This window comes from Corvus kubaryi, unplaced genomic scaffold (assembly GCF_017639235.1).
Source record: "Corvus kubaryi isolate FWS band 111438036 unplaced genomic scaffold, C.kubaryi_AGA036_p1.0 137, whole genome shotgun sequence".
NCBI classification, from domain to species: domain Eukaryota; kingdom Metazoa; phylum Chordata; class Aves; order Passeriformes; family Corvidae; genus Corvus; species Corvus kubaryi.
Window position 1 is genome coordinate 23,598,137 of NW_024580671.1, and position 17,133 is coordinate 23,615,269.

Consider the following 17,133-nt stretch of genomic DNA (forward strand, 5'->3'; position numbering starts at 1 on the left):
CCGGAGTGCCGCCGAGCCGCTCCCCGCGGCCGCCAGCACCGAGTGACCGCCCGCCGCGGGGCCGCTGCCGGCTGGGCTGCTCCCGCCGGAGGGAGAATTGCCCCGAAGCCGAGAATCCTGCACAGTCATGGCGGTTCCGAGCGGGGAGGACGGGCAGGCGGCGGCAGGGCTGGGGCAGGGCTGTCGGAGCGGGGCCCGCTGCCGGCCCGGAGGGCTCCCCGGCGGCCGCGGCCCTTCCAGGCGGGGGATATAGCGGGACATCCCGCGAGGCCCCGGGGCATCCGCGGCGGGGGGAGAGCTCTGTCCGCCGAGACAATGGGAGCAGCCCCGGGAGCGGGGCAGCCTGAGGGAGGAGACGGGGGTTCACCCGGTGCTTTCGGGGGGATCACAAATTAGGAGAGATTGCCGCCCAAAGGCTTCGGCGTCTTAAGGTTGTTGAAGGGCTTGCCACATGTTGTCATAAAACGTTTCTCTCTCTTTGATAATTCCTACGTCATGTTGGCACTCTCGGGAACTCCCAGTGCAGGTTGGGCTGTTACTTTAGTATTTGATGTACGCTTTACTACGCTTATAAAAGCTTTGAATCAATTTTTGGAGATAATAGTGGCGTTTAAGGGGTTTTTGAGAAAGATCGTGATTCTTTTGTAAGCTGGGTAAGTGGAATTATGTGAAACAATTCATAATGGGCCTTTAAATACAAGTATTACTTTAAATAAAAGTTTTAAAATAATTCTTTAGAACTTTACTTTTTACCATGCTCTAAACTCATGCAGTAGTTCTCACTTTTTCTCTCTTCACAGTCAGATACCAGAGAACATTTATGGAGTTTTGTATTAGTTGCTTCATTGTCTAGCTCTGTGAAATGTCCAAGTTTACACATAAGCTAGGAATATGCATTTAAGAAAACCTCCAACACTCAGCAGAAACACTTAGGACTGCTGTGAAGTATCTTTGAATTTTTCTCTTTTTTTATTATTTCTAATTTATGCTTGCACCAGGGAGGTCTAGGCAAATACCATGTGAGTGTTGATACCTTCCGTTGTAGTTAAGCATGTGATCATCTGCTGGGAATAGTTCCTCAAGGACCTAATTTATTTATACTATAAAAATCTTAGTTTGTGAAATAAAAGAGGAGAAAGTAAGAGCTGGATGGATATACAGTAGCAGAGTAACTACTTTTGTGTTCCAGTTGAAACTGCATTTCTGGTTATTTTCCCTATTTATGCTGACATAGTTTTGAGGGAAAGACCTACTTTACTGAATTTTGTAATGAGATGTCAAGACTTCTGAGAAATTGCAAAGGAAGTGAAAACATGTCGTGGTTCACTTGCAGCACAGCTGGTGCTTTGGGTTTTGAAACTGTCTGCACAGCCAAGGAAATCCTAGTAATTTTTATCAATTGCAAAGCCTAGGAACTGAGATGTAAAATGGAGACTGGAAGATGCTATGAGAAAGGTTGACTCTAAAATAGACATTTATAAATAGAATATAGCAATAAAATATTGCTCTATATTAATAGTCTTGTTAGCATCAATGAACCATAAACCCAAACAGAAGCTTGAATGTGAGGAAAAGGTATACATCTTTCTGAGAAAAGCCATCTATTTTTAGTGTCTATTGAAATTGATTTTTTTTCTGTCTGTGTGCATTTGCTTTACCCAGGAGACCTACGAGATGTAACCATTCCCTTGAGTAATACGCTATATTGCTTCTGTGAATAATTTTACTCCTATTCAGTAAAATATCTAAAAACATATTTAAGTCTTACAGAAACTACTGGAATTAAACAAATTCTTAAGTGCTTTGATGAATAGAAGCCAAGGTCCTGAACTCTAAATGCTGGCTTTGAAATGGGAATAGAGTTGTAACAAATTTTTTCTGCCTCAGTGAAACTGTTCTCCAGGCTTACCCTTTTTTTCTTTTTTTTTATGGTAAATTATTGGCCATAGCCAGTAGACTTGGATAACGGAATTGGTAACTGGTAATAAGAAACATATTGTAAATACTTGCATTTAAGCATCTTTTGCTTGCAGCTCAAAATCAGTAGAACAGTTTGTGTCAGGAGGCTATGTTTTGGCCCAATTTATTGACATTTCGTAAGTCCGGTAGAATTCATGTTTGTGTTAGTTGCAGGTGCATCAGATATGCTGTGGAGATAGATATTACTGGCTTAAAACAGATTCACTTTTAGAGAGATGTCTGTACCAAGCACAGTGCTTTTTTATTTGGTTTTTTTGTTTAGGTTTTATTTAGATGTGGAATAGGTAGAAAACCCAAATCTTCTCTACCATAAGGAGCTCTCCTGCTTTTCTCACTTTTTTAATGACTTATCACAAAGAACATTTGTTTTTGGGAATCCTCCAAATTCAGCTGCACTGCCAAGCAGAGTTGCACTTTAGCATCTATGTGAATCACTGTGAGGTCTCTCCCTCAAGTAGTTAATCCTTGCAGTACTTTTTGTGTTACTCTTATACTTTAGCTCTGTGCAAGGCTTTCTTTTATGTGAACTTTCTCCTGTGGCCATTCAAGCTCACGTATGTGCTGTCATTTGCCACTGTCAGATCTGATTTTTTAAGTTTAGGAAAAAAAATTAAAAGCCCTGGGGAAGGGGTGGGGGGGAGTAGTTTAGTTGCAAGTAAAATTATCATTGGTATCTTCAACAGTACATTTTGATTAATTTCTCTTTTTTCTAGGGGTTGTTTTTTATTAGCAAGTATCAAATTTACATGTACAACTGGTTTGGTCTGGAGTTGTTTTCTTTTTGTGCTATAGCTTTGCCTATCAAGGTGAGGGGGTTTTTTTATTATTAGACAATTATTTTAACTCTTTCTCAAGCTAAAACTTGGTTAAATTTAAAGTTTTCTTGAAAACATGCATTTTTAGTGTCCAGCCTTTAAAGTTGCTTTACCTCTCACAGAAGTCAAGAGCTCTTAAGGTACCAGGCACTAGACCTTCTAACTGAGAGTTTTACAGCATTTAAGTTAAATTAAGCCATTTAGATGGGGAGCAAGATAGTTTACTTTCACAATGTAATCTTAATCTACAACCCTTTCTTTTCAGTTCTAGGGGAAAGAGACTATGTCTCAGGTCAAACTGAATTTTAAATTCTTGTTCCTTATGACTCTGCTTTTTAATATAAGAATTCTGGTTGCGTTTGAGTCTTCCAGCTGTCCCAGTGATATTGCTTATAAACGGGGCATTTAGCCTGGAGCATCTGTGCTTTCCAGCTGTGTTGCACTGGTAGTTCCACTGTGGTTTGGTACCTGACCACCTTTTACTCTAGGAGGTGGTGTTGCTACCTGCTTGAGAAAGAGCTTCCTCTTTTTAAAAAGCTTCTTATTATACCACAAATTATGTAACGTATAGATTTTGGTTTCCTGTTCTTTGAAGTTTTTTTAAAGCCTGTATGCCTCTTTTTATGCCAGCTTTTGTAAACTGTCTTCTAACCTATTTAGTCCTATTTTTGCCTGGGAGGGATTGATGGCATTCTGCAGCGTGCTATCTCTGATCTCTCCAACAGGTTGTTTCCCATTAGCATATTGCAGGATCTGTGTTCTGCCTTCTTTGGAAGGAACAGACCTTGCAAGGTGAACCAAACTGAGTTCAGTTTCTTCCCAACCATAAACTCCTGCACTGTTTCCTCAGAGTCTGTTGGCATCAATAGTACTTACATTCCATCTCTTTTTGATTTTAAGACTATGCAATGCCTAACACCAATTCAGGTGACCTAACGTATTTTTAAGAAGAGGCCTGTTAAGTCAGAGTGTAATGACACAGGCCTCAGTTCAAAAAAAGCAGGAAAGCAAAGCCTGCCTTAAGTCATTTACAACACTTCAGCATCCCTCTATCCTGTTGACTTTAAGCGCGTGAGCACGTGCTTAAGATTCATTAAGTTTTTGTTCTGGCTAATTTTGGGTAAAAATTGGGGAAGGTGGAATGGTGTTTAGGCTACAGTTTTGCTTTGAGGAAGTACAAGTGGAAAAATAGAAGCAGAATGCTCTAATCTTGAAGGTTAACCCCTTCTTTCCTGCCATCCATCCCGTTCTGTGCTTCTGCTTAGATGGTACAGATGTTTTGAGGGCATTAACTTGCATTACTGGAACATAACACTGCTGATACCATCCTTTTCACATTGAGAAACTCTAAGAAGATGCGAAGACAACTCAGTAGCATGTCAGGGTTTTTAAAAGCTGATATAAATTGACTTTAGCTGACAAAGAGGAAAATTCCTTCATCCAAGATTGTACTTGATGATTTCTGGGGGTTTTTTTTAAGTATCTATTTAGTTAGCTGTAGTGATACTGAGTGTATGATTTACACTGTGAGATCAGGTTACTGGAGCTATGGTGTGTATCACTGTAGCACTACATGCTACTCTAAACAGTAAATGCTGAGATAAACTTTTAGAGTAGTGGTAACACACAACTGCTGTGTGTAAATACAGCTGGAAACCGAAGATGGTATAGATCTTTACAGGCTAAATGCACAATCCCGGGCATGTGTAGATTTTAATGGACTCCCTTTGGATTTCTTTCTGATTAAGTCTTTTGTTCCCAAGGCAAATACAGAGGCTGAACTTCATCTTACAAATGGTTATATTTATTGCAAACTTTTCACACAACGTTGTTAAAATACTGCTGTCCAAGATCTGCTAGGAGTTGTCTATTTTTGGTATGCATCATTCAGAAGGAAAGTGTTGAAGCCTTTCATTAGTTTTGCGGATATTTACAATGGGCCCCTCTAAGTGTATTCAAACACTTGCTTGAAAGCTGAGATGAAGGTTGATATGAGAGTCCAGTCAGAGACAGGACACATTTAAAAGTCAGTATATGTAATAACAATACTTACAAAAAAGGCCTTGAAGGTGAGGTTGCAACAGAGAGGAGAACTAAATAAAAGGAGTTGCATGGTCAATGTTACCAATTAGAAGGAAGATCTTTGCAGTAGTATTGCTGGAGTGAATGGATGAAAATAATCAAAGCAACAAAAAAAGGTTGCAGAGTGAAAAAGACCCTCAGAGGAACATAAAGAAATAGCCATTAGAAATGAGGACACAGTGGGATTTGCAGCTACAAAGCCAAGGAAGGTCAAGAATTTAGCAATTTTTGTGAAAGATGCATGAAGGAAGACAGAAGGGTGTTTCTGAGCAGTGGCTGGGGAGACATCACTGGAGAGTTTGTTGAGAGTGGTTTTGTGGAGTACACAGGGTGGAACGCAGATTGTCATTCCTTTGTCTGGTTTCATCCTGACTATTTTCCAGCTGTTGGAACAGTGTAGTTAACTGACTTGGGAAAGGAAAGGGAAGTGGTAATAAGTGGCATCAAGGTCCCTATTTTAAATGAGAATGTCTAAGAACACTTTTAATGAAGGAGATGTTTGTGGAGAAGGATGAGAAAGGCTGAAAATTGCTGTGACAGAGATGTCTATGTAGGGTGCTGTCACTAAGCCTGTGGTGTAGTTTGAGAGCAGATGACACCTGAGTGTGTCTGAGGAGGGTGATAGGAAAGGTGAAGAAAAGACAGGGTTAAGAAGTGGGGAAGACCACTTTGTATTATGCAGGTTTTCTTTCACAGGGAATTAATGAGATCTTTTTTAGAGAAAGGGGAGGCATGGGATGGAAGAGAGATGAAAGTCATGAGGTGAGCCATTTGTGGCAGAAAGGCAGCAAAGGTCATGGAATGGCAGCCTTCTGTGTGGCTGTGAGAATACATTAACAGAGGGTATTCTCTGCAGGTCTCCTCCGTCCTTACTTCAATATTTTTTTTTATGGTCCATATATTCCTGACTACATGAAGCAGCAGTGGCATAGCTGCCTCCTTTCCTGTCCTGCTGTCAGCAATAATTGCAGCTGGGGACACAGTCCCTGTCCCAGACGCCTGAAAGTCTTAGGACCTAGTTGCTCGCTTCAGTACAACTTCACAAGGAGCTGTTTGCAATTTCAGAACCTATTAGTTGGCTTGTATCAAAAATACAGTATCTTAGTTCTGCCCATACAGTCGGGAAGGGAGAGAACATTTCAAAACCCCTACATAACCTGGGAGTAAATTGCTACCATTTCACATTTTGGCTGTTGTAGAGCAAGGAAACAGGAAATGTGAAGGAGAAGTGGAGGGAGAAGTAGGAAAAAGAAGGACAAAATATAAGTGAGATTTTGTCTGTATAGGTTTGTTTAATGTTTTGAAAGCACCGATATTTTTCACGTTAAACTTTATATCCACATTAACTGCAGGCACTTCTAGCTGAAGCTTTGAAGCCCACAATGTGTAACTACCTGTCAGTCTTTTTTTTTTTTTTTTGAAATGCTGAATGGAACACATTTGCCACTAGCACTGTACTGGCTTAGTGGCAGCTGACTGATATTCTTGTTTGCATACTGACATTGGGCTTAGGCTATCTAAAATACATGATTATTTTAGTATCCGTGAGCTGGTTGCACATGCTGAGGAAGCTAACTACTTATGACCCCAACCTTCTGTATGTTTTTCTCACAACCATGATTTTAAATGCATCATTCCCACTGATATAAGCTGTGCTGTCTGTAGCTTCACCTAAAAAAGTGTGACTACTCCTCTGTAAAGTTATTTAAATGTTTAAGTCACTGTGGAGGCACAGGAGACAGATCAGAAAATAAAACATGGCTTGTGGATTCAGAGGCTGACTCAGTGATACAGCACTTTTATGATCATGTTACATTGAACAAAAACTGATGATGTATTCACATAAACATGTGGAGAGCAATTATTTTTTAGTATTTTTCAGTGTCTGCTTAAAACCAGAAAACAACATATTTTTATGTCGGTTATAGAGCGATTATGTTGCATATGCAAGAGATATTTTATGTTTAGATTTAGGGGTAAATTAATCTGAGATAATTAACAGTCATTGTACTAAAACCAAAACCACTGATGCTAGTGCCCAGCATGGTGTGCTGGAATAATATCTAAGTGAGGGGATGTTAGCTTTTACAGTACCATAACCTGTCATCATCAAGCAAGTGTGGTTTTTTGTCTAATGAGAAGATTAACATGTAGTTTCAGAGCTTCCCATTACTCATCCTCTCACATTTTTTCTTGCTTCCATCTAGTTTTTCTTTATGGTTTCCTTTTGATGCACAAATATATTGTGATTTGTGTGGTTTAGCAAACAAACCTTACAGCTAGCTCTTAGCAAGTGAAAATCACCAACATGAACTTGCAAAACAGTAACAAAGATTTATAAAGAAGAAACAAATGAACCATTTCCTGAGTTTACTTACTGCTTAACTTAAAATGGCCGTGGGTAGCTGTTTGCTGTTCTCTTGCTTCACTGCCAATAGCTGATATGGTCCATTTCCTGGTATTGGATGGATGCTGTGTGTGCTTTTTTTCAAGACTACTGCATATCTCAATAAAAAGTAGCTTTTTATTTAAATTTAAAATAAATAAAAATTTGGATTTTAAAAAAGAGGAGCAAGATAGATAAGTCTCAGAAGACAAAGCTCACAAACTAAACTTTGCAAACAAAAACCAAAATCCATGTTATTCCTGTGATGACTTTCTTTCACTTCCATGACATTTATGAGAAGTTTGAAAAAGGGTTTTATTCACTGTAGTTGTAGGAACCCAAATTACATGAAATTACTAGAAAATGTCCCAGGGCAGGGTTCCTGTGGTCCCTCTTTTCTGTCTTGCTTGCCAGTACATGGTGCAGTAAGGGCTGCCTCCGTCAGTGATGAAGTTCTCTGAGTGTTGATCCTTCCTCAGTTCTTTCCCCTCCAATACCTGCTCACACAGACCCTTCTGCTGCTGTTAGTTGTTTTTCTTGACAATTTAGGATCTTACAAATTAAGAGGACATCTGTCCACAAGGAAGTTCATGTCTCCTCCAGTGGAAGGAGTCAGTGGGTACTTGAAAGGGTGTTGAGGTCTGCAGATAAGAACTCAAAACTGTGAACCTGTGTTTCGAGCATGAATTGCATTTTTGGGTTTTTTCTTTCTTTTTTTTTGGTCTTCCTCTTAACAGTTACGTGTAATGGGGAATTTTCACACGTTTTGGATGAATGTGACCCAGTGAAGGAAAGAAACTTGTGCTGCAGTGAAAGAAACAAAAATAGAATCCTGGAACAATATGGAGAAACACCAGACCCAGTGTCACTGTCACATGTGCTGTGTACAGCATTCTGTCCAAGTTTTGGTATAGTGTGTCCAGCCAGTCAAACTTCTGATGATGTAAAGGTAACAGCCTCACGAGCTGAGACACTGAATTATATAAAAAAAGAAAATTGGAAAAGTTAGTCTTCTGGTTTTTGCACCTAACCCCTAATCAGTTGCTTAGATTGCATATACCTAATTAAGTTGGCCAGCTATAATGCTTGTGAAAGACTTTGTAGACAATCAAAATCTTGTGGTTATCCAGAGTGATGGGGATGGAATGTTGTCTGACATGGGTAACCTACAGCAGATGGGAATGTTGCTGGAGACACAAGACTGGCTCCACATACAACCAGCTTTGGGTCATGCCTTCATGCTGCATCTGCTACACCTGAGCTGGCTCCAGGAATGAAGAGAACTCATAGACTGAACACTGCATTCAAGATGAACTTTTTCCAGGCACTGCAGATAGTGCTGTGCCTAACTAGTAAGCCCTCTCCAAGCCCAAAGTGTTAGGAATTTCAGGGACTGGCTGTAGTTCAAGCTGATCCCAGGAAGGATTCTTCCTGCATTGGGTACTGGAGTTTACTAAATAGGATACAAGTTGGCTCGATGTGTGGTTTGTAAGATCAGGCTTCTACAAACAGCCTTCCAGCTGTTGAAGCAAATTTGATCCCAAAGACTAAGTAGCCATAGGTGAATAGTGTGGTTCTAGTTCCAAAGTCCCTGAGGGGTCTGAGCAGGCTGCACACGTGAATGGCCTGTCTGTCCAGTTTTACTGCTCTGCAACCAAAGAGGATAAACTCCATGGATACTAGGGAAATTACTGTCTGTACAGCCGTAGTTATAAGCATCAGCTTCCAAAATCCATGTCCCATCAAAAGTTAAAAAGCTATCTTGAGACTGTTAAAATCCCATGCTTCTGGCTCTTGAATTTTTGGATTGCAGTGGCTTCCTATGTTCAAACTTTTCTCTGAAATCTTAAGAACTGAGAAAATGTGCTAATAAATAAAAACTGATACTTCATCTAGTGGAACTTCAGTAGAATTATTAAATATTGGAGTTGACAACACTAAAAAGGTGAGTCTAATTTAAGCAATGATTGAAAATCACACTAAATGAAAGTCTCTAATCTGTATGAAAATGATGCCATCCCAGCAGAGTAATGGCTTTTTATCCTTGATCTTGAAAAGGAGAGACAGCAAAAAATGTGTCATAACTCTAATGGGTTCTGGGTCAAGAATGATCATATCTGAAAAAGCCATTGCTACAATTGTTACAAAGTTGTTTCTTGTTAACTAAAAAGATAGTGGTAATTCTATTTCTTTCTAAGTTATGATAGAAAGTCTGTCTAAAGTAGTGTTATGTGGCATTGTGAAAACATTATGTTTTATTTCAATTATTGAATTGTTTATATCTCAAGACATAAGGTTTACTTTTTCTTTCTGAGGTGGAGGCAGAGGGGAGTGAGCAGGCAGCAGTGTGGCACTTAGTTGCCAGCTGCAGTTAAACCATGACAGAGGGCCTCTAACCCTTTTCGTCCCTGTTAAATCGAGCTAGTTAACAGTATAGATTTGGGGTTTTTTTAAGCTGTTTTCAGTCATTTTAATCATGCTGGTTACAGGCTGCCAAAGAAGGGTTTACAGGTGCCAAGCACAGGTGGGCCCATATTTTTGCTGTGACTGGGACCAGAGATGTCCTCTCCAGGGACTACTCTGAAAGCCGAGCATTCATGGGGAAATCACACAGAAAGGGAAGCAACTCATCTTGCCACCTAATAGTTTACTCAGCGGCTGATGAGGGATTCGGGGGACAAATCAGATTGTAGCTATGATGATGTAATAGCAAGACAGATCTAGTCTAAAAATGTGATCACAGAGGCAGTAGCAGAGATCACATATGCAAGTCATCCTTGAATCTGACCAACAAGACAGTTCAAACAACATGAAACTTATTTTTGAATGCTTTACTGTTAATAACTTGAATTATGATGATAGTAAACCAGGCAAGGAAGGAGATTGAAGGCATTAGCTCTGATTATAATTTGGTGCAGTTAGTTGAGTGTGGAGAAACTCATTTAAACCAAATCAGTCCCTGGCCTGTGCAGCTTCAATTCATGATTTCCTGTTGGAGGTCTCAGGACTCAACTTTTCCCTTTCCCTTTCCTTGTCCTTTTTCTCCTCTCTCCATATGTGATTCCATCTTGGGTCTAAAAAGCTGCTGTCATAAGAATTACTGAAGCTAAAAAGATCGTGCTTTGTACCATCTGAAAGCTTTGCAGCCTTGAGTCATATGGAGGATAAAAAGCAATTCATCTTAAAGATAAGTGGTTTTTACATTTGAACATAGAACTGGGAGGAGAGTGATGTTTATCATGATAACTGGATTTAAAATCTAATTCTTCCTAGCCTTATATAATGTGTACAGTGTCTCACAAACTGGTACAAGCATGAGTGGGAAGACCTGGGAATTAGCAGAAAAGATGAGATGTTAAACAGACTGCTGTTTTGAGCAATGTTATTTAGTTACCTGGATAAACATTTCCTTTCCCAAAATAATTGGAAAGCCTATAGACAGTATGCATTCGTGAGACTTGGCAGTGTTCTCCAGTGGCTTTGTTGCCCATGACTAAATGCAGATCAATTACATCTAATCTTTGTTATATTAAAAGCTAAGCATTGGCTTCTTTTTTACTTCTTTAGATTTATTTGCGCAACCTTCATGTTGTCCCTGTGGCTGGTTATGTGGAATTTAAGATATTTCTGTTGTCAATTCTTCTCACACTGTTTGTTCCTTGAGCTGCTTCATGTATTTAAGCCACACAGCATCCTCATATCCTGAATAACTCTGGCCCTGCCCTACTGTTGGAACAAATTTCTCTGCTGTATCCCTTCCATCCACTCATCAGAGTGATACCAGTCTTCTCCTTCCTATGGATTCTTTCTGCTGCTCAGGAAGTGCCCTTTCTGAGTTGCTCAGCAAAACCACAGCACTCTACACCTTTAAAACTTGCCAGAAGATCAGCTTCTGTGATTCTTGCAAGAAACTAGCTAAGTAATCTGCTTATCTATTTCATTTATCTCATGAGTGACTCCCTCCTTCCATAGTGCCTGCAGGAAACTTGTTGATTAAATCTACTTACTTCTATTCTGTCTTTATTAAATTCTGGGTTGGCCTCATGGAGGTTGGGTGAATTCTAGGAAATCACCTTTCAGATTCCACTGTTCTTCCTGCACCTTTGTTGATTATATCCTTTGTTTCTTCTGATTAGAAACACCACCTTGTCCTGCAGATAAAGGCTTTGCTCTTCACTTGGCTTTTCATGACTTCAGCATAGCACCAAATATGTGTAAGAGTCCACCTATTTGGAGCTGATTGTAGGCTCAGTGTATTAGTTTGGGAGCTACTCCAGGCACGATCAACGTTTTTTGTCTCTAGCAGGTGTGTCCTACAACAATTTGTAGGAGTGTTTAAAACACTGTGCAGAAGTTAATAGCATTTGATGTGACTGATGACTGTTGTCGTTCTACTCTTTGCATTTTTCATGTTGTCTAATTTTTGTGTTTGTAACTCCAAAAAAGTTCTGTAAGATAAATGTGTCAGAAGGCTCTTGACCTGTTAGTACTCTCTAGCAAGTACAGATAGTGTTATCCACACTTCAAACTGAGAATTTCCAGGTATTTTAATTGAATACAATTACTTAATAGATAACAGTAACAATTGAAAGAAACTTTTTTCTTCGTAAGAGGAGGTAACAAATAGAATCTTTTTATAATTGTACTATGTAGTGTCATGAAGTAATACATACAGGGATCATTTTTATTCCTGCACTACATATCAGACATCAGTTATTTGTGGCTTGGGCTTGTCATGTCTTTCTAATGCCCAAAAAGAGGGGGTCTCCCTCGCTTGCAAATATTGACTTGTATATTTAGTGTCCTAAATATAGAGTATAAGATGTGCCCATTGTTCACTTGCTGGGAAAGGCATGGCCTTGGTTATATCAACATCCTAATTTGATACCAGTTTGGGGACATTATCGTCTAGCAAGCTAATGTTACATAATAATTAACATTCATAGACACAAAGGCAGTGTTCCTCTAATTAGTAAAGGTTCCAATTTGCTCAGTAAGAACAAACTTCAGTTTGAATCCCCATATTCCCTACAAGCCTTGCCTTGGAGCTGGAGGCTGGAGCTGCACTAATGGAGCTAATTGTCTGGTTACTTTTCCTGCCATTTGGGGAAAGGGTTGCCTGGGGATGAATTCTGAACAGTACCATAAGCATCAGTAATTTGCTGGATGGAAAACAAGGGACCTGAGTTCAAACACTCAGGAGTTACTGCTGACTGGCTCCCTGGTTGCAGTCCCTGAGTATAAGGTGAAAGAGGGTACAGGAAGGGGTAAGAGCCCTCAAGAGAGTACAGGTTCCTTCAGTGAACTGGTTGAGTGCTTTGCTGTAGAACATCCCATCAATGTGGACTTTTTCTTTCCCTCTTCCAGCTCAGCTTATGATACCAAAACAAGACAGAAGGTGGCAGTGAAAAAGCTTTCAAGACCTTTTCAATCACTTATCCATGCCCGGAGGACCTACCGAGAGCTTCGGTTGCTTAAGCACATGAAGCATGAGAACGTAAGTGGAGAGTGAGTTCTTTCCTTTTGGATTTCCATTACAAAAGTTTACAAGATAGGTTTAATTTCAGTTAGGTACAATCTTTTTCAAAAAGTACATGCAACTGTCTATGATGCCTTTTCCTGGTCTTAAAATCAAGAGTCAAACACGGTTAGAAGGTGAAAAGGGATTTTACCTTGGTATTTATTTTAAGGATCCTTAGGTGCACACATCCAGGTTAAATGCACTGAAATGCACACCACAATGCCCCCAAAAGATCTGGTATAACATTATAGGTCTTACTAATTAGCATATGTATCAAAAATTCCCCAATGAGAAGCTTGAATGGGCCCCCCTCCCCAAGGAGCCTTCCCCTGGATGGTTCTATCTTGGTTTACAGAATGTGTTCTGGAGAGGACCTTGGGGTCTGGGGCACACTAACCCCTACCTACGAAGCTTCTCAAATGTTTAGCCTCCTAGCTTGACAAGCAAGTCCAAGAATGTAGGCAAAAAGCACTAAGAATACAGAAGTAGTAAAAAGGTGTAACAGGGGTATAAAAGAAAAGGCAAAAAATCTTCATGGCATCATCTAGCTACCCAAGATACCTGGACCTAGCCATCTTAGGTGTAGTCACTGGACTTCAGAAACTTTCAGTGACAGGCTGCATTTTTATTTTAAAAATACCTAATTAAATCTTGAACATGAGGTTAATGAAACTCAAAACAAGTCATCCTACTCTTCTCTAACTAAAGTAATAAAAGTGTTCTACTCACTACTGTTGAAACATCTTGAAACATCACCCCAGGAAAAAAACCCCACACCTCAAACTTGCTTTTGCTGTATTTGGATTCTGTTGAGAAGTTAAGGGAAGATTAATCTCATTGCAATTGACAACAGTGTAATAGTTAAATGAAAGACAGTAGACCTTGAGACCCCACATAAATGAGTACCGGTCTAAGTTTATGTGGTAAACAGTTGATTTCAGTGGAGCATCCACTTGCTTAAAGGTAGCTTGATGACTTGAAGCCTGAATAAAATACAGTTGATTGAAAAGTATCCTGGAGAAAGGATAAAAAAGTTAACAAAAACAGACCAAGAAAACTCATGAAAGTGTGCATAATCTACAGTATAAGTATTGTATAAGGCATGTGTCAGCTTTTCTGTAATGAGACATTACTTCTGCCTTTGTTTTTACTCTTTGTAATTAAGATTGTAATTAAGATGGCTGAGGTGATACCTTTATAGACCACCTATTTTATCATTTTTCAGTATGACCATATGTCATGTTTTTGTAAGTTTCATCCCAAAAATGCTGAGCACTGTCAGTACAAATTCCATGTTGCTTTACAGGTTTGTAAAAATAAAATGTCACTTCCTTCGCCTTCTTTCACCTGACAGGTTATAGGACTGCTAGATGTTTTTACACCTGCAACGTCAATAGAAAACTTTAATGAAGTGTAAGTAAAATTTTTTAAATCATTCTGACTAGTTACTAAGTAATTTAATACCATTCTGGTTTTAAAAAGGAAGACCATACATTTCCAAAAGACTTGCAGCCACAGTCAGCTTTGTAAAAATCTTTTTTCAACTTTCCCACAAAAGAGGAGGCAGGGAGATGGGCCTCATTTTTGTACTTTCCTAAATGATAATTTAAATTATTTAAATTAGATTAAAGTTATACAGTAAATGATTTAATGTTGCATAAATGCCAACAAACTTTAAACTTTTCCAGTTCAATTGTGTGTTTATAACCTGTAGATTATTTTTTCATTGATAGATGGTAGAGTTCAGGGATGTAGGAAAGTATTCTGTTAGTTAACTGAGACAAGGTAAACTTAGGCTGGAGTCTTGGCTAACCTAAAACTAGGTATATTTTGGTGTGACTCAAGCATACAATTTATGCTGAGTTCCTTTTGGTTTACATAATTGTACAAGCACTTAGGTAAACAATTTAGCAGAAGAAATAATAATTAATATGTTTTTGTCTCCATGGAAATTAGTGACCAAACCCCTTTGACTCTGGGGCAAAATTACACAAATGGGAATTGGGTATGAGAGATGCATACTTTTGCCCCAGCAGCGTATTTGGAAAAGAATCAATGTTTCTGCAAAATTTGTCAAAAAATAAAACTTCCAGTGGGAACAGGGAGGGAAGTTACACAAAACACTCTTTATTTCTACCACTCTAATATTTCCCTCCATCATCCGATATTCCAGGGCCTTGCAGGTCCTATAGTTTTGGTGCCTCAGGCTGCCACTTTGATGTTGGGTGAGGCTTCCTCTTCATCAAAAAATATGTTGCATGTATCACTGCTGTAGTGTGTCACGGAGAAAACAGAGATAAAAGATTCTAATATACTGTAAGGACTTTTCTTTTTCATTATATTAAGTCTCATACCAGTGATGGCATTATTAGAGCTCATGGCTGATTTAAAGGATATAAAATGTGTTACTAGACAGTGGAAAAGGAACCTACATGGCCTGTGTAGATACTTTTCTAGAAGATTTATGTTCTGCCATTCTGTGGTTTTTTTCTCACTGTTTTACTCTCACAGATATCTTGTGACAAATTTAATGGGTGCTGACCTGAATAACATTGTGAAGTGCCAGAAGTTAACAGACGATCATATACAGTTTCTCATCTATCAGTTACTTCGAGGTCTTAAGGTACTGTCTGAGTCCAGGAATCTAAATGTTGTAGTAATGAGTCAGCAATCTAAATCTTGTAGTAAGGACTGGTTGGTTGCAATGAGAGTACTTAAACACTTTTTTTTTTAATATCTTAAAAGTGCACAAATAGCAGCAATAATTTCAGAAATTATCAGGTAATTTTCTAACCAGAAATAAACCCCCAAGCCTACCAATGTTTACATGCACAATACACGTGATACTCCCCTTGAACATTAACTTTAGATCAGTGTCTATTTCAGGTCCTACTGCAGGACGATAATATGCTATATAATGTTTAAAAAATTCTGAAGAATGTGAAATGGATAAAGAACAATATGGAAAGTAACTCACATTTGTGCTTTGAAAGACATGAGCCACTTTGAAAAACCACAGTCCTGATTTTTGTAGAGAGTGTCACATGGGTGAAGAGATAACCAAGTTAGTTGGGTCCCTTGTGAAATGTCTGGAAGTAGAAATTCATCCCAGCAATGTACAATGCTGCACACAGTCACTTAGGATTTACTCTGCCTGTGAAGTCATTGTTTCCTTCAATCATACCAGTTAAAATTTATACTCTTAAATAACACAGGTGACGGGCAATGAATCTACAGCAAAATTTTCTTCCGAAAGAATCAAAATATGTGTCATTTTGCTGATATTTAACATACAAGTGTCTATAAACAGGGGAAGGTGGAGGTAATGCTTCCCATTACTAGGTGCTAAGCTTTTTCTCAGACCAGTATGGATTTTCCCAAGATACAAGCAAACAGAAAAGAGAGGTCAGCAGCTTTACTAGCTAACTTAACAGTAATTGATATTTTAGGCACAGAAAATAATTATATGTTTGAAAGCAAGCCATGGTAAATACTGGCTCTGAAATATACTTACTACATGACTTTCAGCAAGTCACCTTGTGCCTGAGACAGTAATTCTTATTCATGCATGCAGATTCCATCACTTTAAGTACAGATTTTAGTGAATAAAAATTGCAAAACTGAACCCTTAATTGCTTTGTCTCATTTATGTGAGTTAATAGCTTGGTTAGGAAGATGGATTCTGGCATTAATTATCCTCCTTGTGGTTTTGAATATAAGTCTATGTTGTGTCAAAGCTAAATAATAGTAAGAACTGTGCTCTAAGTGAATATTAATTTCAGAAATGCACTCAGGTGCATTTCTGGCTCTGTTTGAGAGGGGAGGGGTTGCTGGTGGCTCCTCTCTTCTGGAATTGAAATTCTCATGTCTCATTAGTCAAAGAACATTTGATCATGTATATGACTGCTTGGTGGCACCGGGAGGGGCTCCTGTGGTTGTCTCAGCAGAGCAGGGACACAGCTCCTGTTGCAAGCAGTGTTTTGGTTTCCTGTTCATTCAGCTGCTTGCAGCTGCTGTGAGGAGCACTGAGAGGTGACCCTGCCTTCTGGTAAACATGAAGAATGCCCTTGTGTTCTCTTTGGGTTTTCCCAATTGCTGTACAGGTTTTGTGTATAATTCCTTCTCCTAAAAAAGGTGGAATCACGTCTAGAGAATAGAAGGTTTCCAAGGTCTGGCCGATCCTGGTTGATAAGATCATAGGTAAACTTGCTGTTAATCCTAACTAGAGAACAATAGGCAATGACAGAATAAGCTTTTCTCAGTTTTTGATTTTAAATGTTTTATGTAAAATAGCAGAGACACGAAATAGCCACTGAAATACTGCTTTGAAAGTGGACTTGCAGTAATGC

At 39.1% G+C, this 17,133-nt stretch overlaps 1 protein-coding gene across 2 annotated transcripts in view; it reads left to right on the forward strand.

Annotated features, from left to right (window-relative positions):
- MAPK11 (mitogen-activated protein kinase 11) overlaps positions 1-17,133 on the forward strand; it is a 32,308-nt gene that overhangs the window by 1,061 nt on the left and 14,114 nt on the right. For both annotated transcript variants that reach the window (XM_042018206.1, XM_042018204.1), the window contains exons 2-4: positions 12,631-12,760; positions 14,139-14,197; positions 15,296-15,407. In XM_042018206.1, coding sequence (XP_041874140.1) covers positions 12,631-12,760; positions 14,139-14,197; positions 15,296-15,407 — 301 coding nt within the window. The remainder of the gene's footprint in view (positions 1-12,630; positions 12,761-14,138; positions 14,198-15,295; positions 15,408-17,133) is intronic.